General features: G+C 46.1%; 1 protein-coding gene across 3 annotated transcripts in view; it reads right to left on the bottom strand.

Moving 5' to 3' along the window:
• Positions 1-20,628, bottom strand: part of Tubb2a (tubulin beta 2A class IIa) — a 51,630-nt gene extending 31,002 nt beyond the window's left edge. The window contains exons 1-5 of one of the 3 annotated variants that reach the window (XM_075969918.1): positions 20,328-20,500; positions 19,707-19,909; positions 19,459-19,567; positions 19,105-19,215; positions 17,528-18,836 (exon numbers count right to left, since the gene is read on the bottom strand). In XM_075969918.1, coding sequence (XP_075826033.1) covers positions 17,776-18,836; positions 19,105-19,165 — 1,122 coding nt within the window. In that variant the 5' untranslated portion in view covers positions 19,166-19,215; positions 19,459-19,567; positions 19,707-19,909; positions 20,328-20,500 and the 3' untranslated portion in view covers positions 17,528-17,775. Of the gene's footprint in view, positions 1-17,527; positions 18,837-19,104; positions 19,216-19,458; positions 19,568-19,706; positions 19,910-20,327 lie in introns of those variants that run through there. The other 2 variants (XM_075969916.1, XM_075969917.1) reach the window with 2 other exon arrangements.
• Positions 20,629-25,055: the final 4,427 nt, after the last annotated feature.

Below are 25,055 nucleotides of genomic sequence, written 5' to 3'. Positions count from 1 at the left end.
ACCACTGATTTGATGCTCAACCCGTGGTCATTCTGGTTTGGAGGTTTCTGGTTTCTTGGACCTAGTCATTACTAATACTTCCTATTGTACCCTGTAACCGCCGTCACTCTGTTGTTCAGTAGAACCTGGCAACTTCGTCCTCTGGTCACCACACTGACTGGTCACTCTCTCAGTGCTTCCCTCTGTTCTTGCTACTTTCAGTTTTTATCAGATCACCTATTTTTAGATCCCACATTTGAGTGAAATCATGTGTTTTGTCTCTTTGTGCTTGGCTCATTTCACTCAGTTTCCTCCAGGTCTATTCGTGTTGTTGTAAATGACAGGATTTCAACTGTTTTCCAGAACCATGTACTGTTTATATTTGACCATACAATGGAGGGGGGATAACATGCTTCATTAGGAAGAGTGTATAAGAAACAATAAGTGACAAAGCACCATTCTGTCTTAAACAATGAAGAATTGGATAATTCGATATAGAATTCTAAAAAATTTCTTTTCAGTCCTGAAAAAAATAAACACCTAATAATTACAGCCTCTGGAGGGAGAGACATAGTAAGATGGGCTCATAATCACTCCGGCTTCCTTCCTGGGACCTTTCCTTATTGTGGCACAGGGAACCGGCATCCAATCAGAGCATGGCAGGCTTGTGGAACTGCAAAGAGAAACCATGCCTGAGGGGATGCTGTGAAGGTTCAAGAATGAGCAAATGACTCCATGAATATGCATAGTATTTTGAAAATATTGGCTGAATGCTAGGCTGAATATTAGTCTGTTATGTTATCCCCCCAGGATCTCAGTGGCTACTGAAAACTGGTGTTGTGGAGGCTGCCCTCTGCCCAGACCCAAAATAATCACACAGAAATTATATTAATTGCAATACTGTTTGACCAATAGCTTAAGTGTATTTCTGGCTAACTCTTATATCCTTAACTAACCCATCTCCATTAATCTGTGTATTGTCATGTGGCTGTGGTTTACTGAGTAAAGTTCCATCCCCCATGTCTGTGTCCAGCTGGGCTACATGACTCATGACTCCGCCTACTCTCTCCTCCTCTGTCTGCTTGGAACTCCCACCTTGCCCTATTCTGCTAAGCCACTGGCCAAAATAGCTTTATTCATTAACCAACAAAAGCAAAACATAGACAGAAGAACTTCCCACACCAAACTGGGACCCTGGACACTTCAGCTAACTTCTGGACTACAGTCTTCTTCAATGCCTAACAACTTTGACCCTGACTTTGTCATCTTTTTTGATCAGAATGGGGAGTTACAAGCTCTTTCCTGTCTTGACCCATAATTTAGGCACTATCCTAGAGGCTTGGCCTCACAAGGAGAAAGGGCAGAAGGACCAAGTCAGTCTTCACATGCTGTCAGCGTGTAGGTCTCAGGATTGTGACATTGAGCCTGGATACCTTCCTTGGGTCACCTTCCTTCCACGTGTTCCCATGTTGCATAACACCACCTGCACCATGGGCTCTGCGTTGCTGGGTCTCACCTTTCCTTTACTTGGCCACCCTGGAAGTCAGCAATGACATTATGTAAATGAAGCCCTAACTGGAATGTGCTGGCTTTGTGCTGCCTCCCAAGATGATTCAGTATGACCTAGAAAGTGGATTAAGCCGGGTTTTGTCCCTGGTTCCAGTTTCTGGCTTCTGTTGTCTGTTCTTTCCACCTCACTAGGAAATCCTAAGCAAGACATTTATTCCTGTGTTATAGACTGTTGCGTCCCTAAGAAATCCATTTGTTCAAATCCTAATCCTTAAAGTGATGCCTTTAGAAGATGAGGCCTTGGGTGGTCATGTCATGAACCTGGAATCCCCAGTGATGCCATTATAAAAGGCACTCTTTATCCAAATGTGTGGGACCAGATATGTTTTAGACTTCAGACAACCTAATTTGAGAATATTTGCCTGTATGTTAATTTAATATCTTAAACAGGGGACTTGTGTCTGTTTATGAAATTCATTTATGTTACATATACAGCTTATACACAGGGGCTGAAGGTAACTTTTAAGAATGTTTTAAAATAATCTTAGACATGAAACAAACTTTTCTGGTGTAGAAATTCCCTCTTAGGAACACTCAAAAAGATTCAGATTTTGGAATTGGGATGATGAGCTTATGATGCTTGAATTTTATCAGGTTATTATCTTGTTCAAAATTAGATCTGTCATCCAGGGTGTCCATTCAGACATGGACAGTCCAAGTGGTCCAGGGTTGAGAATCAAAGGGAATAAAGAGTCAAGGACCCAAATGGCTGGTGGGTTGTATACATGGAGAGACTGAAGAATTAAAAAGTAACTATTTCAGGCATCAGTATTATAAAATCAACACAATGCAAAAATGCTCAAAGTTGAGGGCTCACTCATTAAAAGTATGTACTGCTCTTGAAGAAGATCCAAGTTTCTAACCATCTATACTTCCAGCTCTAGGGAATCTGACTTTCTCTTCTGGTCTCCATGGGCACTGTATTTACACACACACACACACACCACAAATAAGGAGAATAATGAAAATAAATCTTTTTTAAAATACTCAAAGTCCATGTAATTGTCTGACTTTCCCCCAATACTACCCACCGGATCCCACAACATACTTACCACTTCTTAATCCTAACTAGAAGAGGCGAGTTTATGGGAATTTGCAATTTTTCTCTACAATATTGATTATTTCAAATCTTCTTTATATTACATTTTTGCTGATTCAATTATTTTTTGTTATTGATGGTGTAAGTATGGTTTGGGTGTACAATATGTATGTAATGTGCAATGTGTATATACAATATGTGTGTGAAGTGTATGTAATGTATAATGTGTTTGTATAATGTGTGTATGATATGTATGAAACATATAATATGTATATGATGTATGTGGAGGTCAGAGGTCAACACTGAATGTACTCCTCAGTCGAGCTCTACCTTATTTTTGGAGACAAGGTCTTTCACTGGACCTGGAGTTCAACATTTTGGTTAGCTTGGCTGCCAGTGAACCCCAGGGATCCTCTCTTTTCCATGTCCCCAGTGCTGAGGTTACAGGCCGCTTCACCATGCCTGGCCTTTGACCTGGGTGGTACGATTCCAAACTCAGGTCTTATGCTTGTGTGTGAGGAATATTTTAAGAGAACAAGAAAACCCAATTTATTTCAAAAGCCTTTTCTCACAAAAGGGAAGAATAGGGCTGGTGGGGGACGTAGTGGGTAAAGTGTCTGCCACAGGAAGACTGGAGTCCAGACCCTCAGTAGCAACACAAATGCTGGGTGTGGTGACAACGTGACTGTAAAACTATTCCTGGGAGCAGACGGCAGACAAGAGGGTCCTGGGGCTCCCAGTCTAGACAAAACAACACGCTCCATGTTTAGGGATGGACCCTGATTCAAAACATAAGGTGGAGAAGGATAGAGGATGATACTTGGTCAGATTCCCTCCCTCCCTCCCCCTCCCCCTCCCTCTCTCCCCACCCACACACGCAGAGGAGGAGAATGGGTTTTGACATAGAAGTGAAATGGCTACAGCAGTCACCAGATTTGCAATCTTGGCTACTGCAAACCTTACTGAAGCAAGCTAGAACTTGTTTGAGAAGCAGCAAGAAGCTTGGCTTTCCATTCAAGTTCATTATGCCCCCAAAGAGAGATTTTCTTTGTGGAGGGAGATCTAAAATTCTTGACCACTCGCTTTCTGAGAGGAGCCTCGCTCTTGATAGACACTGTTGGCATGCCCCCTGATCCTGAAGTTCTCCTCACCCCTCCCTTTCCCAGTTCTTGTCCACGCTGTCCGACAGCTGAGCTGTCATGTTACATTCCACAGATGATGTCCGTTCACCCCAAACATTTCTCATTCCTCAGCAGTCTGGGACCCAGCCCTTCGCCAGCTGCTGAGGAGCCAGGGCTAATGATTTGGAAGCAGATCAAATCCACAGTCATCTCAGATGAGAAAACCTGCAGGCAGGCGTTCCAACCAGGTGACATATTGGTCGGAGCAAAATGCAGCGTAGCAAAAAATGTGCTGGTTGGGGAATGATGGAGAGAAGTTTCTGCCCTTGGGAAAGCTGGGGTTACATGGAGGAAGAAGCAGGTAGAACCTCCATGTAAAAATGTCAGAACACAGGGTGGCCAGGGAAATCCGCCAGAGTCCCCAAAAGCCTCTGAAAGGGCTGTGGGAACGTCAACATTGTGATAAGCCGCAAAGGAAGGCATAAGTCAGAGGCAAGGTGAGGGCTGCAGCTTGGAGACAAGTCAGCTGGCATTTACGGAAGGAGCACTGGGAAGCCTGGGCTGAGTTATCCATGGAGTACGTCCACTTTCAGAAAACATTAACATCACGCTAAGGTCTAAGGGTGTGACCTAGTAGTAGAACAGTATTTCACATGTTCAAGGACCTGGCCTGGGTGTAAAGGCCAGCACCAGATAGACCGAAGCAAAACAAGCCAACAAAGCCACCACACTGGGAACTTGTACTTTGCCCCTTGGAATCTTCACAAACTGACAACAGTACAAACCATAGACTGAGTTTTCCTTCCATGCAGTCTATGTCACATGGCAGAGGTCAATAAATATGGCTGAATGCATGCTCAGTGAAGAAGGACAAGAGGAAAAGAATTCTTCTTTGTGGACTTAAAGGGCAGACAATAAAAAGTGTAGCATCTGAAACTATCGAGACAGGAAGGGCAGGGAGCTTGACTTTCTTCACTTTTGTCTTGGCATGCTAATGTTGCAAGAAGAATTCACTGGGCTCGCTGGAGCTGCAATGAGTCAGCTGCCATGACATCCTAGAGTCCCTTCTCAGGGTGCAGTGACAGCTCCTGCCTCGAAAAGCTTGCCACAAGTATAGGATTTCCGGCCACTCCCCAGAACCACTGGGTCAGAACCTGAATTTTGGGGAGACCCCAGATGATAAGCAGGGTGTTGCCAAGTTTTGAGGAACCAGATGTGGATTCTGAAACTCTGCCCTGGCTCATGAATCATCCTGAGAGCAAAGAACAAGAGAAAAGAGTTAGAGGTGCAGGGGGCTGGGAAACCTGTACTCTCCATTTCCTTTGCTCAAGACTGACCGTGGGGTCCCCTGATAGGAATCTATGGTTTTTGGCACAAATTCTGCAATTCCATACGATCCAACCCACTGCTCTGGAGAGTGCCCAATATGTGACTCACGCCTCCCGCTCACCCAGTTACAGCATGGCATCGATTTGTTCCTGTTCTCTGACCTGTGTGTTGGCCATGACGCCAGAGGAGAGATAGGACGAGGTGTGCCTTCTGCTTCGGGGTGGGACTCCTTCTGCAATGCCGTTCACGTCATCACCAATGACAAGCCATGACAATATCATACACTGATGGGTTGTGTTCAACCTTAGGATGATTTGTACTATGATCATCTGCCTTTTATAGATGAAGAAATGAGACCCCAGAGAGGTTGAATAAATTCTTCAAAGTCACACAGTTTGAAAGTGAGAAGGTATAGCTACTTGATGCTCTATTTCACAAAACACTAGCAAAAGAGCCCCTTCTCCCTCCTTTATGATTAGTATTTGAGGGAGACTGATATGGGGTAGAGAGAGGCAAGAAATGCTAGGTTGGGCTATGGAGACTTCCAGGACAGCATGCTACAGTTTGGATCTGGGCTGTCCCAGCTGGATGAGGAACCTTAACGGAGGAAGTTAGGTCTTTGGGGCTGTGATGACTCTTGTTTGTCAACTTTCCTGGATCTGAAAAGCTTAGGAGACAAGGCCTCCAGAAATGTCTGTTGAGGGCATTTTCAGAGTTGTGATTAGGGGGGGATGTTCCCCTTCAGTGTGGGTAACACCTTGTCGTAGGCAGCCCAGATACAAGATCTGAGGGGAAAGCAAGTTCCTCCTGCCTTTGCTTCTTGCTGAGGACTCCAGGAGTGCTGCGCTTCTGCCACCACCATCACTGACATTAGTCTCCGACTTCTTTGGCCCTCCATTGTGGAATGAATACCAGTGACTCACCAGGAAACTAAACCTCTGGCTCCAGAATAGAATTGTTGTGGGATCCAGCTTCATGCTCTGAGCAGGTACAGGTTTCACAGCCTCTCCTACATGCAGGCAGCCTTTGTCAGGTCACCCAAGCCTTATTATTATGTAAGGTGTGTGTGTGTGCGCATGTGTGTTCACACTCTGTCTAATCCATTCCTCTAAAGAACCTTTGCCTAATACAGGACACATCCTTGAAGTGGACACTGGGCCTCTGGCTTCCCCCACCGCTTCCTGCTTCCCAGCCACCATGAGGTGAATTTATTTCTTTCACCACACGATCAGGCCAGGATGTGCTTGCTGTGTTGCCACGGTTACCAAGGTAACAGGACCATGCACTGAAACCATGAGCCCAAATCATGTTTCCTCCTTTTAGTCAATCGCCTCCGGTATTTTGTCTCAGTGACGGAGAGCTGGCCAGTGCAGAGGCAGTGGAAGATCTGTTAGGAGGACGGAGGATGTGTAGATTTCTCAAAGGCTAAAGTGTTGGTTGTGTGCGGTAGTTTTGTCAGTTCGACGCAAATGTAGAGTTGTTTGCGGAAGGGAGGCTTGGTAAAGAATTGTCTGGATAAAGTTGGGGACCTAGTTAGCAGGAACTGTGTGTACTTGACACAGCTTTGACCTTTTGAAGAGTCTCCGCTAGTAATTATCACAGCCTGTGGGTGTGTCTGTGTGCAGTTGCCTTTATTGTTAATTGATACAGAGGCCTTTCTGACTGTGGATGGCTCCATTCTCTGGGCAGGTGGTCTTGGGATGTAAAAGAAAGAGCTGGCTAAGCATTGTTTGGGGGTGAGCCAGTACACAGTACTCCTCCACAGCTTCTGCTTCGAGTTCCTGCCACTGTCACCTGGAAGCCACAATAAGACCTTTCCTTCTTTAAGGTGCTTTTGATCATGGCATTTGTCGCAGCAGTAGAAGGAAACAAGAAAGTTGGCACGTGGACATATCTATGTGTGAGGGTAGGATTGGTAGCAGTGATTAATTTGGGACAACCTAATCTAAGGATCTGGCACCATTTCCTGGTTTGAGCTCTTGACTGTAAAAGTGAAGCAAGCTAATCAAACATACATTAATTTATTCCTGTTTCTTGACTATGGATGAGCCAAGATGCTCCCATCGCCTCGAGCTCTTACCACTGTGACTTCCCCACAGTGGTGCACTATCACTTAGAATTGTGAGCTAAGATGAACCCTTTCTCCCTTTAGTTATTTTGGTCAGGGCATCTATCACAGCAACAGGGCTAAAACTAGGACGGAGTGAAAAGAGGAAGACTTGAGTTCAGATCCCCAGAACCCACACAAAAGTCAGGCAGGTCTGTAAGTCCAGTGCTGGAGGATAGAGACAGATGGCTCTTTAGAGACTGCTAGCCAACTGGTCTAGCTGAGACCGTGAGGTACGGGTTCACTGAGAGACCCTGTCTCAAAAAAATAAGGTGGAGAAAAGATTGAGGAAGACATCTTATAGCAATCTGATCTCCACGTGAGCTTGCATAAGCAAGTGCACCTGTACATACATGCACGCAGACCGACCACACACACACACACACACACACACACACACACACACACACACGGGGGGGGGGGAATCTAACTTTCCAAAGTCAGAGTTGAACACCCAAATCTGACATCAAAGCCAACTTGAGAAGAACAGGTAAAAAACAAAAGCCTCTGGAGAGCCCAAGGCCAGGAGTCCATCCTAGAACTGTGCCTAGGGGTAAAAGAAAGGAAGGTGCCAGAGGCCATTCCAGTTTCACTGTGGTCTGATATGCTAATTTCAACTTTCTCCCACACCACTTCGGAAATCATTTAAAGGGTGGCAGGAGGAAATGGTGGAACTATGGGAACCGGGAATGTTGTGCTGATCTGTAGGAGAGTTGAGTTAGCAGGAGAAACTTGTGGCTGGTACGTCATTGAGATTAGCTTTTTCATGTCCAGCTTCTCTGAGAAAGTTTCTAATCTTATCTTCTGGAACTGACTTGCAGAGTGACTCACCCGACCTGGGTGAGGAGCTGGGTTCAGCATCAGTGTGGTCTCAGAGCAATTACCAAGGTCCGGGCATAAGTTTTCGAGCTGGGCCAGAAGGGTGGACACGGGCCCTGGGAACCTAGCAACCCTCCCTCCATCCACCTCTTTCCCTGTGAGTCAATACTTCCAGGCTGTGTTTACCATCAGCATGACTCCCTCTGAGGCCGATTCAGGAGAAGGTCTTTAACTCCCGCTTTTCTCTCTTTCACCTGCTGATTTCCAGGTTGCTTCTGAGCCTTGGCCTCAGTAAGAAGGTGCAGTGATGTGGATTGAGAAAAGGCTGCAAGTCCTAAAGAGAATCTGTCTTCTGTCTTTTTGAACTTACAACTGAACCCTTGAATGGCTGAATATAGTATTTGACATACAAAATAAAATAGCTTCATGATATACTTACACTATACCCATATGTTGGTGCTCTGTAGTTAAAGTTCTGCCCACAAAACCTGCTTGGAGAAAGTTGGGCCTGCCTCTCTCCACGCAGCGCACACATCAGCACCCTGGGTCTTTATCCAGACAAGGACGCATAGCTATGTAAGTGCCATGCAAAGAGTGGGATGGCCAATGTCACAGGTCAAAAATGCAAAATTTCTGCAGGATCTCTCTTTCAACAGAAGAATCCAAAGCTGTAATCTGCACCAGGCAACAGTCACTATCTCCTCCCAGAGGCCTGCCAAAGTTTCTAAGGGGAAGCAAAACCAACAAAAGATAAAGGAGACACAGCTCAGGTTGGAACAGATGCATGAACTCCTGTGTGTGCCCATAACACCAGGAAAAAAAAAGACATTAGAAAAAATGGGGTCAGTAGGGTATGGTCTCGGTAGAGACAGCTCCTGTCACCTGGTTAGATTGGCTGTGACAGTATGTCCTGATGTTTCAGGAGCCATTGTTTAATTCATCTTCCTTTAAGAGATTGCCACTGACTAATATGCAAGCCCCTCAGACCTTCCCACCTGGGGGACAATGGGTGCAGTTTCCTCTACGAAAGCCGCACATACAAAGAACCGGCTGGAGGCAGTCCATGTCTTCTTTGGGTTTCCCTCATGCTTTCTTTGTGGTGCTCGGATGTGTTTGTTTTTGCTTCACTGGCTTAGCTTGGACACTTTCTGAAGGTCAGAGTGTATTTATCCACATCCATTTCATCACTGTGTCAAAGTAAAATTGAAAGTAAATGGCTAGTAAGACAGAAGCATAGGGCTGGAACTACAAGAGACAAGAGACTTTAGAGGTGGGCTGATCTGGAAGATGCAGAGAGAATGGCTGGGGGTCACAAGTTTCAATTCTCCCTTAACCTGTCTCCTCCACCTTCCCCACCTACCAAACAGGCCAAAAAGCAAATTCTATTTTTGTAATTTTTATATTTAATTATTTTTTTGATACAGGGTCTCACAGTGTAGCCCAGGCTGGTCTGAAACTCACAGAGATCTAATCTGCCTCTAAAACTCTGGGTTTAAAAACATGAGCCACCATGCCCAGTAAGAAACAAGCTCTAAATTCTCAAGACAAGCAATCAAAATGCCCCCTTTACTATGGGATGATGAGGAGAAGGAAAATGCCAGCAGCGGTTTCCATGACCACCAAGAACTAGCAACAGTGAAGAAAACTCCTGTAGGAGTGTTGGTGGGCGCACGGGTGCACAGCTCCCAAGCAGGCAATTAAAAATAAACAAAAGGCCGGCAAGATGACTCAGTGGGCAGAGGCACTTGCTGCCAAGCCTAACTATCTGAGCTCCGTGGCAGGAACTCACATGGGGAAGGAAAGAACAGAATCTTGACAGCTGTCCTATAGCCTCCAGGTGTACCACCCCCACCCAGCATGCACTAAATAAACAAACAATTATAAAGAATGGTCTTAAATTGTTTTATGGAAACAACAGAAGGGGGAGCTATAGCGCCGTGTTGTTTTTGAACTGGGGTGGGGGAGCTTGCTTTTTCTTCCTAAATAGTAGGAAAACTTATTTCATTTGAAAATGACCTACAGAGCGGGAGATGTGGCTCAGTGGTAGAGTATTTGCCCAGCTTGTGGGAGGTCCGGGGTTTATCCCCAGTTTCAGTAAACAAAATAAGGATCATGATCAAATTCCATGCAACTATATTTTGTTTTGTTTTTGAGACTGTGGCATGGAGCCCAGGATGACTGAATTTCTAATCTTCCAGCTTCTACCTCTAAATGTTATGATTATGAGTATGTGCTACCTACCATAAAAGTGCTAAAAGACGTGAGAGAAATTAAGAGCAGAATAATGTCTACATAGATTCATCTCCTGCACAAGCATATTTTTAAAAAGGTGATAGATATGAAAGAAAACACTAAAATTAGGAAAATCTGAAATGAGATTCTGTCAGAAAAGAAAGATCCACAAAAAGAGATTAAAAAAATAAGGAAAATAGGGGCTAGGGAGATGGCTCAGTGGTTAAGAGCATTTGTTGCTCTTCCAGAGGACTTGGGTTCATATCCCAGCACCCACATGGTGGTTCACAACCATTTGTAACTCCAGTTCCAGAGGTTCGGGTATCTTCTGACCTCCACAGGCACTACGCATACACCTGGTGTACCTACATGTAGGCAAAACACCCATATACATAAAATAAAATGAAATTTTAAAAAAAATCTTAGAAAAAAGATTCAGAAGAAACATAGTATTAACTTTAAAAAATAAAGAAAATAATCACAAGCAAAGTTTAAACTAAAAAGCACATTAGAACACATATACTAGACAAATACTGCAATGAAAGAATTAGTATATGGGAAGACAGACAGACTAACAGGTGAGGGATGGAGTTCAATGAGAGCGAAAGACAGTGATAAGACATCACGTGGAATGTGCTCCAGGCCCTGTGCTGGATCCCCAGGATATGCATGCATGCATGTATGCATACATACACACACACACACATATATATATACATATATACACTCACATACATACATACACACACTCACATATACATACATACATACATACATACATACATACATACATAAACAGATTTTTAAAAACTGGGCAAAGTAGACATTGGGTTTGAGGCAATGGTTACAGCCATCTCTGAGAAAAGGAAACAAATGAAGATGCTGTGTGATTTCCCCAACAGGCTATCTGTAAGTAGTTTTCATGTTGTGAAGTCTCAAGAGGTGAGGGTGCTCACATAAAATAGGAACCAGAGATCAGCTTTGAGAGCCCACCTCACTAGATCACAGAGACAGTACTGGCTAGAAAGAACTTCATCAAGGGAGCTGTGCGGGCTGGGCAAGGTGGAACACACCTATAATCACAGCACAGGAGGCAGACACGGTGCAGGGATCTCTGTGAGTTTGAAGCCAGCCCCACTACCTACACAGAGAGTTCCAGGACAGCCAGGGTTACACAGTGAGACTCTTGTCTCAAAAAAGAAGGAGGAGGAGGAAGAAGAGGAGGAGGAGAAGAAGAAGGAGGAGGAAGAAAAGGAGGAGGAGAAGAAAGAATGCTTGGGCGGTCAACATAACATAGGGGTCCTCTTAAGCTAAGGAAATGCAAGGATTCAGAAAAAAAAAGAAAGAGCTACTATCTAGTTTAGGACTAAAACAGAGATTGGGGAAAGATAGCAAGGTAAGGAATGTGTCGGGTGGTCTCAAGCCCCCTGAATATAGATTTAAGCCTGTTGACACACTGGAACCTTGGAGGTTTGCATATCTCTGGACCAGGTCCCCTGCTGAGCATCTGCTCCGGGTAGCCTTGTGAAACAGGCTGTGGCCCCTTTGGGTCTTAGATGCAAACCTCAAGCATATCAGAGTCAGAAAGCCAAGGTGTCTGTGCCCTTTACTGACAACTTAATGATTCTGGAGCAAGTTGCTTAAGTTAATTCCCCAACTGCCAAGATTATCTGCTCCTCTGGCCCCTCTTCATCCTCCTAAGAAGAGAACAAACTGAATTGATTGTTGTCCTTTTTTTCCCTGTCCCCAAGGACTAGTCGGGGATGGGCATCTGATGCAGGTCCATAACCAGCCTGGCTCCTTCTCTGTAGCAATGGGGTGATGGGAGCCTCCAATTGTCACCACTGGGGAGATCCTGGAAAAGAGCAGCAGGGAGACAAGGAAATGCAGAGCCAGACATGAGCAGGAAAGAACAGGTTGCAGGGACACAATGCAAATCCAGTCCAGGCACATCCAACTTTTGACGTCATCACATGAATTGTCATCTACAAAGTTCACGCCTAGGAATTGCACAATCAGGTTACCAAGAAAGTAGTCTCATGATGTCTTAGGAAAGTTTATGGTTTTGCATTGGTCTGCATTTATAGCTATCATGGGATATATACGTCTAGACTCTTAATCTTGCTGTTGAAAGGTCTGTTTCTGGGCTTTTCAACAATGTGAGCCAATCATCTCCCTTACTTCCTTAAGAACCAAGTTTAAAATTAATTTGGAACACAATAGTACCTGAACTGAATGTTATTGGAAAGACTAAGTGACATTAAAATGGAGCAGGGAACACAAGTCCACAAATACTAGCCATGCCTACTTTCTTATTTCTATGTACATTAACATCGTTTGGACCTCTGTACAGATTTTATGAATTGTTTTATACGGGGATTCACGAGGCTGAAGTGATACGTTAAAGGTCTCCCAAATTCTTCAATGACAACTGAGCTCTCTCTCCACGCTATAGTACAGACTAAATGGTAATAAGCCTGGCACACAGTAGGTGCTAAGTGTGAATTCTCTTTTCACAGTGTGAAAGTGTGAGATGCTAAAAGCGTGTGGTGCTGTTCTGCTTTGTGTTGTTATAATAAAATCTCCAAATCTTATTCTTTATAAAGGACAGAGGCTCATTTTACTCACACTTTTTCTATGTTTGTAACCTTAGCACTTTCTGAGCTCTGGTGAGGGTCATGACTATGACATAACATAGTAGGCACAAAAGAGCCACCGAGGGGGAGAAAGGAGCAGGTGATGTCTCATATCATCCACTGTCCAGGAGAGAACCTGTCCACAGAGAGCCACATTAACCCTTTCTCAGGATGGTGCCCATCCTTGGAAGTCACGCTGCTTCACCATCATCACATTGCAGAATGAAGTCCCTATGCGATTACTGTTGGAAACAAACCACATTCAAACGGCGCCACACACCTGCTCAGTCAGAGAACTGAAAGAAGCTCTGGAGTTCAAAAGTAGCTTGCTAGATTCTATCTTTTTTAGGGGGAGTCTGTTCCTCAGAGCTGAATCTATGAATAACGTAGCTGCTGAATGTTGGCCGTGTCTTCCTGTCTTGACTTCCACAGGCTCACGTGTCTCAACTGGCCTGCCAGATATTAACCACCGACTCTGCCCAGGGATATCCCATGTATTCTTTCCTACTCCCTCTCCGACCCTTTGCCTTATGTTAGTTCCTGTACCCAACCAATTTCCTGGGAACACCTTTCATGTGGCCACAGAGACTTGTGTGTGTGTGTGTGTGTGTGTGTGTGTACTATGTGCCTTCCCTTATCAGCAAATCCATTAGAGTAGATTCCTTCTCCTTGGTGACAAGATACATAAGCGACAGCAAACACATTTGTGTTGGAAGGGGAAAAAAACACATCATTTTAGCTGTTAAATGTTTGAGACCAGCATGACCTGATATGAGCATTTCATTGCAGATCATTGAAACATGTAATGTTATGGATATATTCTATCTACTAGCTTAAAATTAGGAAGGCCTCAAGATAAGAGGAAGAAATGTTTGGATCCAGAAATGGACAATGTCTACAGCTATACCTCCCTAAATACTGTATAACCAAATACTCCCGGTCACACCAGAAATATGGGTTGAGAAGTTTTGAATTTTGTCTTCAGTTGCTTTAGAAAATGAGTCTTATTTTCAACAGAAAATACTTCATAAGCTTCTCTCCTTTCCTAGTGCTTGCTCCCTATAAACCTAAAAGACCTATTTATATTATTCTGTGGAAAGATGGTTTTCCCTCTACTCTTCATACAGAAAATTATACCTCCAAGCTTGAGATTTCTCCCCACCAAAGCAAGCCATTTCTATAGCAGATACTATGTGGGTATCTACTAGTTCAACCCAGATATGACACTAACTTCCTGGAGACAGCATCGTATCACACAATTGTGGTATCCACAAGTCTGCCCTGCACTGCAAATGCCAGCAGCAACCAATTATACTTCTGACCAACAGCTGTAAATTATGGCTTCCATTGTCCTCTCCTCAGATTTGACAAATTTCCTAGAGCTCAGGGAAGCACTTACATCTACTGGTTTATTATAAAAAGAAAGGATAAACTATGGATATCAGATAAAGGGATGCATAGCTCAGGACATGTGGGAAACGGTATAAGGTGTCCATGTTCTTGCTGGGCATACAACCTCTAGGAACCTGCATGCTAAGTCTCGTTGGTGAACCAGTGACTGCAGGAATACACCCAGCCAGGAGGATGTAGGACAGAGTGGCTAGGATCTAGGTGAGGGTATAAGGATCCCGCTCCTTTTATGAGACCATCAATAGGCCCCACCCTGTTCATCACAGTTGCTGACTACGATGGCAGTGGCCGTTATACTCAGAAAAGTAGGTCAGCGGCTACAACACCTGTGCACTTTTCAGTGCCCATTTCTTTATGGTTTAAAATTTAAAAAAGAAGTGATGTGAACTAGACTGAACCGCCCCAACGTAATTTTTGTGGGTGTGAGACAATCAGAACATCTCAAAAGAAACAAACAGAGAGGGCAGTTAGGAAGCGGAGGCAAGAGGGAATCGTTTCCACGGGAATACAGGACTTTGAAGAGCCTGTAGAAAACAAGGAAACTGCTGACAAGCTCAGAGGAAATCGCCCTCCTAGGAGCCTTCTAGCAGCTTTCCCTAGCAGAAAGGTGGGGCGCTAACTAAGACACCAGGCCGGGCGGAAGGGCACCCTGAGGGGAGTCTTACTTGAGACGGTTGTTTCAGGGTCACTCGTGCTCCCAAGCTTTCCCTAACTCCCCCTAATTTTCACTGTTGGATTCTGAGAAAACATTTCTCTCGCACTGGCCGTGCAAGAGAATCCTTTAATCCCAACACTTGGGAGGCAGAGGCAGATGGATTTCTGTGAGTCCAAGGCTAGTCTGGTCTACAAAGCAAGCTCCCCAGCACTGTTACACAGAGAAAATCTGTCTTGAAAACCCAAATAATAATAATTAAAAATTCTCTTGCAAATATAATTGCATTAGCACATGTGCACACTAGGGACATTTGAGCAGAATCAAGGCAAACTCATCTTCAGTTTTTTTTTTTTTTTGAAGTGAACTCCACAGATAAAGCAAGGATTTTAGCTCAAACTGCTGTTGGTCTAACAAAACCTTAGCACTCTTAAGGCTGATGTAGCTGGGTAGGCCAATATGGAGCCCTCTGAGGGTTTGGTATCTTGCCTCAACATAACTGAAATCCCCCATTCTTAATCCCAACCTCTAGACCTTGCAGCAGAGGGTGAACACCCTCTGCAAGGCACACTGGGAGGCACGGAACACTATCAGAATTGAAACAAGTACTGCAACCACCACCCATCTCACCACCAATACCCCCCACCAACAGGCATACACAGCAGATCCCATTACACAATGGCCACCCACCAAAGGAAACTAGTGGTTGAAAAATAGTATCTCTTCATCCAAGGATCTGAACATTTTTCTCATCGTTGCAGAGCATCTGCTTGAATGGTCAGGTTGGCATCTAACCTATCCATCGTGCCAATATTTACTGTGTGCAGTCAAAGGGATAGCTGGCTGGCTCCTGCCTGTCCTTTTCTTACAAGGGAGGAGAGACGCACGCTTCCAGAATGCCACAAGGTGCTCAGCAGTCATTCCTCCCCTTTTCCAAAGTTACTGTTGTAAGTCTGACAGGTTGTCGGAAATGCCTGGCCAAGGACAGGCCCAGGGGACTTTGGCAGCTGCCCCAAGTGTTCGGGGCGTTTAAAACCAATGCCACGCTTCAAGGAGTTTGTTAGAAGCTTTACACCAGCTCAGCCAGGACTGACACCTGCCGGTTTGCCATTAAATATAGAAAGTTGGAGCTAAAGGTCCTGACCCACTTAACCCTGCTCACTGTCAGGTGTCTGTGATCTATACTTATACAATGAACGGCTGCTCTTTTCCATTTATGGAGCCTAGTAGTGGGGTGGACTTTAAAAAAAACACTATTCAAAATGACACTGCTCACACTTCCCCTTGGAACTGCTTCCAGATATATTTCAACTTTTTATTAAAATAAAAATTCTGTATGCCCTCCTTTTAAAACAATAGACCTATACAGAAGGAAAAAAAAATAAAAAGGCCAGATATAAAGTATTTTTTCTAGGTTTGAATTCATCTAAGAGTAGAAAAACCCTAAATATGGTTTTCTTGACTTATTTTCTTTTCTAGAGGAGCAGATAAATACAGTCTGCACACTTGGTTCTTACTTATTGTCTGCTTCTCATCCTGAAGTGGGAAACTGACGGGCCCAGATTAGCATGGAATATCAGAGCCATTTTAAGAAGTTACAGTAACTCCTGTGGAAGAATCGTAACTGAGACCGTGGATGGCTGAACTCCCATAACTCCTTTCGCTCCAGCCTAGATCAGGCTTTAGTGCACAGTTCGGGTCCCGGGCCTTCGTGATAAGAGTGTTATAAACTATGAAAATTCTTATGGTTTGCCTTTTTAAAGGAAAACTCCCCAACTACTCCAAATTCGTATTTCCAAATAAACTGAAATGAAGGCTAGTCCAAAATTTGTAAAACTGTGGACACTGTAGCTGGGAAAACCTCAGAATGAACCTGTTAAATATCTAACTATGTTCCTGAGGGCCCATAACTTCATTACCTTAAAAAGGCAGGAAATCCCACTTGTAGAAATAATTTTCTTGTGTGTACAATGATATAGGCACGAAATTTTTCATTGTAGCATTATGTGAAAAAAGTCTAAATGAGTTGAATGTCCACTGGTAAGAGCAGGCCAGATAAAACACAGTATAACTACATGGGGAATACCCATTTCCTGAGCACGGCTGTTGGGCTCAGTGGCGTAATGCTTGCCGAGTGTGTGTAAGAAGGCACCAGGTTTGATTCCCAGCACCATGGAAATAATATAACTTGGGGATTATTACCAATTAGCAACATTATTAATAAGGACACCCTCCAGAGAGGAAGGCTGGATCAAAAACCACGGGAGGAGAGGAAACTAACTTTCTATTCTCCTTTAGATGCCGCACTCTGTGCCTCTAAGTAACTGCTCAAATAACACTTCATAAAGGAAATAAAGGCCTGGTGAGGTATCTACATGAAAACACACTTTGTGTGCACTCCTGCAGCAAACAAGTCATGTACCAAAGGGCATTTTAAAATTCAGGTTGCTCTCTCTTGTTGGATTGGGTAAAGTCATTCTTGGTTCAAGATATATTAACTCATGCCATACCCAAAAAGGTGATGTCTCTGGGCTTGCATTCTTTTCTAACAGAAGAAAGTACTATGTGTTGAGAAAGGAGGATTTAAGTTGATAATAAAGAACTTACTAAAGAGAAAGAAAAAAAAAGACACCATTAGGACACAAAGGTTTATGTGGTTTTAGCCATTACAACAGGAGTTCAGAAAGATCTCGAGTGTTACATTGATGTTATCAATATTACAAAAAGAGAAAAAAAGTGACAGGCAACAGTGAAGAGCACCAGAGACCCAGCACAAACCTAAGACCATCTTTCTTCCTTCAACTGCCAAGGTATTTTCACAGATAAGCCCCCCTCCCCCTGCTTTCATCTCAGCTTTCCCTAACCTTCTTGGCCTGGGGAACTCAAGCCTCATCCTCGCCCTCCTCCTCCTCGAACTCGCCCTGCTCATCTGCAGTGGCATCCTGGTACTGCTGGTACTCAGACACCAGGTCGTTCATGTTGCTCTCTGCCTCGGTGAACTCCATCTCGTCCATGCCTTCGCCCGTGTACCAGTGCAGGAAAGCCTTGCGCCGGAACATGGCAGTGAACTGCTCCGAGATGCGCTTGAACAGCTCCTGGATGGCGGTGCTGTTGCCAATGAAGGTGGCAGACATCTTGAGGCCCCTGGGAGGGATGTCACACACGGCCGTCTTGACGTTGTTGGGGATCCACTCCACGAAGTAGCTGCTGTTCTTGTTCTGCACATTGAGCATCTGCTCGTCCACCTCCTTCATGGACATGCGGCCCCGGAAGATGGCAGCCACGGTCAGGTAGCGCCCATGGCGCGGGTCACAGGCGGCCATCATATTCTTGGAGTCGAACATCTGCTGAGTGAGCTCAGGCACTGTCAGGGCCCGGTACTGCTGGCTGCCCCTGCTGGTCAGGGGTGCGAAGCCTGGCATGAAGAAGTGCAGGCGTGGGAAGGGCACCATGTTCACAGCCAGCTTGCGCAGATCTGCATTCAGCTGGCCTGGGAAGCGCAGGCAGGTGGTCACCCCGCTCATGGTGGCTGATACCAGGTGGTTGAGGTCGCCATATGTGGGTGTGGTCAGCTTGAGGGTGCGGAAGCAGATGTCATACAGGGCCTCGTTGTCGATGCAGTAGGTTTCATCTGTGTTCTCCACCAGCTGGTGCACGGAGAGCGTGGCATTGTAGGGCTCCACCACAGTGTCAGAGACCTTGGGTGAGGGCATGACGCTGAAGGTGTTCATGATGCGGTCTGGGTACTCCTCTCGGATCTTGCTGATGAGCAGGGTCCCCATGCCTGAGCCTGTGCCTCCCCCCAGTGAGTGGGTCAGCTGGAAGCCCTGGAGACAGTCACAGCTTTCAGACTCCTTCCTCACTACATCCAGGACGGAGTCCACCAGCTCAGCACCCTCTGTGTAGTGGCCCTTTGCCCAGTTATTTCCTGCACCACTCTGGCCTGTCAGAGCAAAAGAGGTTTAAGTCAGTCAACCATGATTGGGTAAATTCTTCTTTTTTAAATCACCCGTCAGATATAGTTATTTCAAGTTATCACCAAATGACCAACAAATATTAAACAATGAACTATTTGTCTCTAAGCCTAAACTGAGGCTTAGCCAGCACACACCTGGATGCTATTTATGCTCTCAATCTGTCAATCACAGCTCTCCACCCCTTATGCCAGTTATAATTGGCACCTTGTGCCCTTCTGTCTTCTACATACTCACCGAACACGAAGTTGTCTGGCCTGAAAATCTGCCCAAATGGTCCAGACCTGACTGAGTCCATTGTGCCCGGCTCTAGGTCCACCAGGATGGCCCTAGGTACATATTTATTACCTGCAGGGAAACAAGAGCTGGTTTAGTCCTTCAGGCAGTAATCTCTGCGGAGAAGGGCTTGGTACCACCTCTTTCCTGATTGGTGCTACCCCCAAACAAAGAAAGTCTTTCAAAGGATTTGGTTGGCATGGAAGAGGCTACCCCACCCAAGAGTGGCCATCCTAAAGTGGACATCTTCTAGGGCCACGTAAGAGCAGGACAGAGGGGTGCCAAAATTGAACGTGGGGTGTTAAAAATAATTACCAGTGGCTTCATTGTAGTAGACATTGATTCTTTCCAGTTGCAAATCACTGTCTCCATGGTAACTGCCAGTGGGGTCGATACCATGCTCATCACTGATGACCTCCCAAAACTGAGACATAAAAAGTCTGCATTTAGCTATGCACGACCCCACCCCGAATCGCAATGAGAAGCCCCCACCCAGTTTTAATAACCCGACATTGCAGAAGCTTTAATGAGTGGCGTGACCCGGGCACAGCCTTAGGGCTTACATTGTACAAGATCAGAAAGTTGAAACTGGGCGGTTTCTCAGGCGAACAGCTGCTCTCGGCAGGAGGTAGGGATGGGGGTGGGGGTGAAAAAAACCAGCCCCAGCCTGGGATTGCGGGTCACAGCCGCCACTGGCGGCCCGAGACAAACGCGCTGGGACTCCAGGAGCGGAAAGGGGGCAGGCGGGGAGAGTGAGGCCAGGGAACTGTAGGAGGATATTTTAAATTCAAAGCACGTCTAACCAGACAATCGCTCTCCTCCCCTCCCCCGCAGCTCGCTTGGTGTTCAAGCGAGTAAAATCAATTCTCCTTGCGTCCCGGCCCCTCCCAAAGACTGGCGCGCCCACCGACACACCCGCTCCTTCTTCAGGCACGCGTGGTGATCAGGGAGAGAAAAGGAAGAAGGGGCAGCCCAAATTCCGAACAATTCCGGGAAAATCGAATGAGATCCCCAAGCTTTAAGGTCGCCTCTGAGCCTACGCCCCATTCGATTGCACAAAGCAAGTCAAGTACGCCCTTGGCGAGACCTGGGTTCACCTAGGACCACCTCGCTCTCTGGTGCCCGAGTATCCCGAGGAGAGCTGTGCTGCCGTTCTTCCCCCACCCCCTAAACAGCGAGCCCACCTTAGCACCGATCTGGTTGCCGCACTGGCCCGCCTGGATGTGCACGATCTCTCGCATGGTGCCTCTTAAGCTTCTTGCTGTCTTGGATGTGTGTCAGTGGGTCTGATGGTCCTCCCCTTCCACACCCACTGCAGGGCCACCTGAAACTTACTCCGGAACGACGGGCTGAGGGCGAAGGCTGGGTGGGTTCGGTCTTTTATGCAGGGAGGGTGGGGCGGACCAAACAGACCGCGCCCCCCAGCCAAAGCCCCCCAGTCCCGTTCTCGCTGGCGCTCTCCAGGCCGAGTTGACGTAATGCTCTGAGCCCCAGGGACGGTCCAGGGGGCTGGACTATGGGCTTGTGGCCAATCAGCGCGGGTGTGAAGACCTTGCGAGGGGTGGGGGTTCCTGGGAGAAGCTGGGGCGTGATCATTGTCTTGGACTTGAGAAGGGGGGAAACTGAGTTGGGGGAACTGAGAACTGGGAACGTGAATTCGGCCGGAGAGTGGTGAAGCGGGGTAATTAGTACCATAGACTAAGGATTGAGAGAGGGTTGGTAATGGGTAGGGAAGAGATGGCAATTCCAGCAGGTGCAGTCCGGTGTTGAGAGTGCGCACAGGATTTAAACTAACTACTTGGCATCACCCGAGCAATACCTCTTCTAACACTGGGCAGGCTTTGCCTAGCTAATGCACCTGTCGAAAGTACTGCCTCTTTCCTCATTCCTGGAGGTCAACGACTATCCAAACGCATACGCCAATTACATAGAATTTTAGGAAAAGACAGGTGATCCCAGGAAGTCCAGTGTAATTGGTAAAACAAAGGTCCAAAGATTCTGACTTGGGACACTATAGGGCATCAGAGCGCGTTCTTCTCCGCCCATAACATCAGCTGTCCTTGCCTTTGTCTTTGTCGACTCTATTCCTTCGCTGCAGTAGCAGCGTTCAGGGGTAAAGAAGGATCTCTGAGCCCAGCCTTGCTTGACCCACTCCAAGAATATACAGCGCTCAGCCTCACACCAACGACTCCTTCCACCCTGTGATTGGCTTTTGTTCCTCCCAAGTGATGGAGTGGGTGTGGCAGGCCGAGCTGACTGAACTGTGCTGCCGGCAGACCGAGGGTGGAGTTCTGGGGGCGGGCCTGTCGGGGAAACAAAGAGTTCACAAAAGCGTGGGATGTGTTCCACAACTGAGTATTTAAAAACCAGCCAGGCGCTGTCCTTCCCAGCGTTAGGTTCCTCTGTTGTAAGGAAAGGGGGTTGGATCCGAGAACCGTCATTGCCTAGAGCATTCTTATCTTCCTTTGCAGCGACCACGAGGTCCCAGCCTTGATGCTGCGGATGAAGAGTGGGGACACGCCTAAAAACTGCAGCACCGTGAGCTAGCCAGGGACCACCGCAGACCCTGGCACACTGACATCGGCGCGTGCGCAGACGCGGTGCACCCACACTCCCTTAAACCCGCATTTTCTAGGTATTCGAGGAAGAAAATGATTCCTTTGTTACTATCTGGGCGAGTGTGTGAGATAAACCTGCGTTCTTCTGAGGGAGGAACGAAGAGAGTATGGAGCCTGTTCCCTGCTACCCCAGGTTGGAGGTGGTTTAGGAGGTGATGTGACCCTTTTCATTCTCTGGGGAGAGAGGCCCAAGTGACTCAGGGTCTCGCTATAGGGTAGAGCTCGCAGCTGTTGAGCGAGGGAGGGCCTGCTAGAACCATCCGCAAGCTGTCATCGCCTCTCCTTTCCGCAGGGGGAGGGGGGTGTAGGACGGGCTTTAAACCCAATTCTAATGTACAGCGAGAAGCAACCAGAACAAAGGCCATTCCGCCTGCATTGCCAGTGTGCCCAGACTGAAGCCAGGTCAGGGTGCGGTTGAGAAGAGAGGCAAAACAACAGAAGGTGTGCCCACATGTCCACTAGCATGGTTCCAAGGACCTAGACTCTGACCCCAGATTTTCCCACCAAATCATCCTATAGACGTTGAATACTTCCCAAGGTCACACAACGAGTTAATGACAGGGCTCCCGACAGTCTCCCGGGTGCCCGGGTTTTCAGGGAAGGTGACTACACGCACAGCCAATAGGGCTATTGCAGATGTAGACCTAGAGGTGGTGGCTGCGGTGGTGTTGAGCTACCCTGAATATAACACAGAGAGGGTGTCACCCGCAATGCCATTGTAGATGCCGCTGTGCAGCGGTCCCGCCTAGCTGCGCCAGTCAAGGAGCAATCCCGAGCTCAGGGGCCTCTGGGGGCTTAACTCTAAACTGGAGTAATCTGAGCCTGCCTCTCTCACCTAATGGATTCCTCGCTCAGCTTCTGTTTCACAGCCAGATCTTTGCAAAGTAGCTGGTTAAAAACTCGTGTTTACGATTATATAGACGAAAGGGCCGTTTCTTTAGGATTTCTCCTAGCGGAAGCGGTTTAAAGCAGCGTGACTAGAAATCCTCAAAGCTGGAGGACCCTGAGTGAGAAGCCAGCTTTTTGGTTCAAAATCAGCTTTTCTTTCGTGTGGTTTGCCTCATTGTTCCCATCCAACTTTTCATTGGGATTATGGTGTTGCACATTGTAAATTTCTGCAACGAACTGTATTTGTGTGTGTGTGTGTGTGTGTGTGTGTGTGTGTGTGTGTGTGTGAAATATTGACAGCAGCCTCTTCTTTTCATAATGGCTTTCTATTCATCTGAGAACTTAGAAAAAGAAAAGAAAAACAGAAAGGAAGGAAGGAAGGAAGAAAAAAAGAAAGAAAGAAAGAAAGAAAGAAAGAAAGAAAGAAAGAAAGCAAGCCTTGTTTTGCTTAACCAAAAGGAAGAGCTATTCGGAAGCAAAATTAGGCAGGTCCCCAGTATTTGTTTTTTTGCCTATGTATTAGATTCCTCTCTCTTTGTCACATATGAATACTTTAGGGCAATGTATTTCATTCGATATCTCTTACACACCGATTAGTTTTAATGACACATTAACGTTTAAGAGACAGGTGCAGAAGCATCTCCGTGCAAAATCAAATCCAGCATTTGTTTTGCAGAGGGAGGACCCCAAACTGTTACAATGATAGGTGCTTTAGTCAAATTATTTTTAAGGGCAAATCCTCAACTGTGCATTTATTGTACACAAAGCGTCATTGTTTTAAGTAACTCAAGAAGTCAGATAGAAAGGAGACGTTTCATAAATAATACATAGTAAAATTTGAAAGTGTTTTCTTAATGCACGATGTATTTTGATCCATCTATTGAAATCATGAGACATTTAGCTCAGGATTTTTTGCTCATAGCTAGCCTGCATTCGCCACTTAGAGTTCAGTTCACCACCCCCACAGCCTAATCTATGTAGCCTAGATGCACGCGGTTTCCTAGGCAACACACATTTTGCCAGTGAATGAAAAGGAATTGAAAGAAAGACTGTAAAGGCTGCAGATTCCTGGTTATTTCCCTCCCCCCCCCACCCCATCCACCCTTCTCATTGCTCTCTGCTTAGAAATATTGGGAGGTTATCAATCCTAACATTTATGTAAAATACCCAGGGAACTGGACCTATAAAGGGGCCGATGCTGTGAAAACACTCCTGGGCTCTACCATCTTGGTTCAGCGTTCACTTCCCGATTCTTTCCTTCCTTCCCTTCCAACTTGGAGATGAGAAACTATTGTGTTGGCACAGCAGCACTGTCCAGTGCTCTAGAATTTAGGTGCCACCTGGGTGGGGGCTTCAGAGCCCCCGTCCTCCTGCTGCTGTAGGGTTCTGTAGGGATCAGCCACTCGGGCAGCAGAAGACTGGGATCCGCAGAGATCCGCAGAGAACAAGTCTGCATCTTGAATGCAGCAAATGCAGCCCAGCACAGGCACCTTAGCTCTTTGTTCCTCACGGAGGCTGGGTGTTTTCCCATGGATTTAAAAGGCCAGCATCCAGTCAGCAAGCCTTTCACAAGGAAGGTTGCCTCCCTTGTCACACAAATCAGCAGGAGGAGGGGAACCCTTGATTTTCCAGGGCATCAGCTCTTTTTCATGTGCTGTCTCCCTTCCTCCATCCTTAGCAAAAATTTTAAGATCCTCAGACTTTGCCCAGGGAAGCCCAGAAAAAGTTCACAGTGCAGTCGGGTTAGCTGTGTTGCATAGGACAGAGCCATCCTGGGACGAAAACGAAAGCAGAAGTGCTCAGATGAAGCGTGCGGGAAGAACTTGGACAGCCTGCCCTTGTAAGGTGCTGTCTGGGAAAGCCATGGCTGTGAAAATGGATCCCTTTTTAAAACAGAGTGCACCGTAGAAGATAGTATGGGGGAGCCATTTTAAGTTAAGGAGGCAGATTGCTGTAGTAACGATGTGACAGTGGGCTGCCTCCCACGTTGTTCCACTAGCAACTGCTGCTTGGCAGTGTCTCCAGAGCTCGTCTTCTCTCCAAAATCCACTACAGACCTTTGCTTGTTGTTTAAATAAAATGAGAACACACATACGCACTCACCCCTCTGCCTTTTGCCCTAATGAGCATGTGCAAGGAGGACCTCTTAGCAAGTCAGTCTCTACTTCATTTCCCAGTCGGTGGCCACTAATAGTCACAGCATTTTTGTTTTTTAATTTCTGCTGAGAGGATGTCTGAGAGAATTTGCTGCTCCTTTCAAAGTAACCTATCAAAAAGGAAACTTATCAGAAGGTTTAGTCTGGTATGCAGATTCAAAAGAATTAGCTGGGTGTGGTGTGATGCTTTTAGTCAAAAGTGTGCCAAAAAGCAAAAAGAGAATTGAAGACAGGATCCCTAGGAATTGTC

This window comes from Microtus pennsylvanicus, chromosome 4 (assembly GCF_037038515.1).
Source record: "Microtus pennsylvanicus isolate mMicPen1 chromosome 4, mMicPen1.hap1, whole genome shotgun sequence".
Classification (NCBI taxonomy): domain Eukaryota; kingdom Metazoa; phylum Chordata; class Mammalia; order Rodentia; family Cricetidae; genus Microtus; species Microtus pennsylvanicus.
The sequence above is the reverse complement of the archived record's forward strand: the minus strand, read 5'-3'. Positions and strand labels throughout refer to the sequence as shown.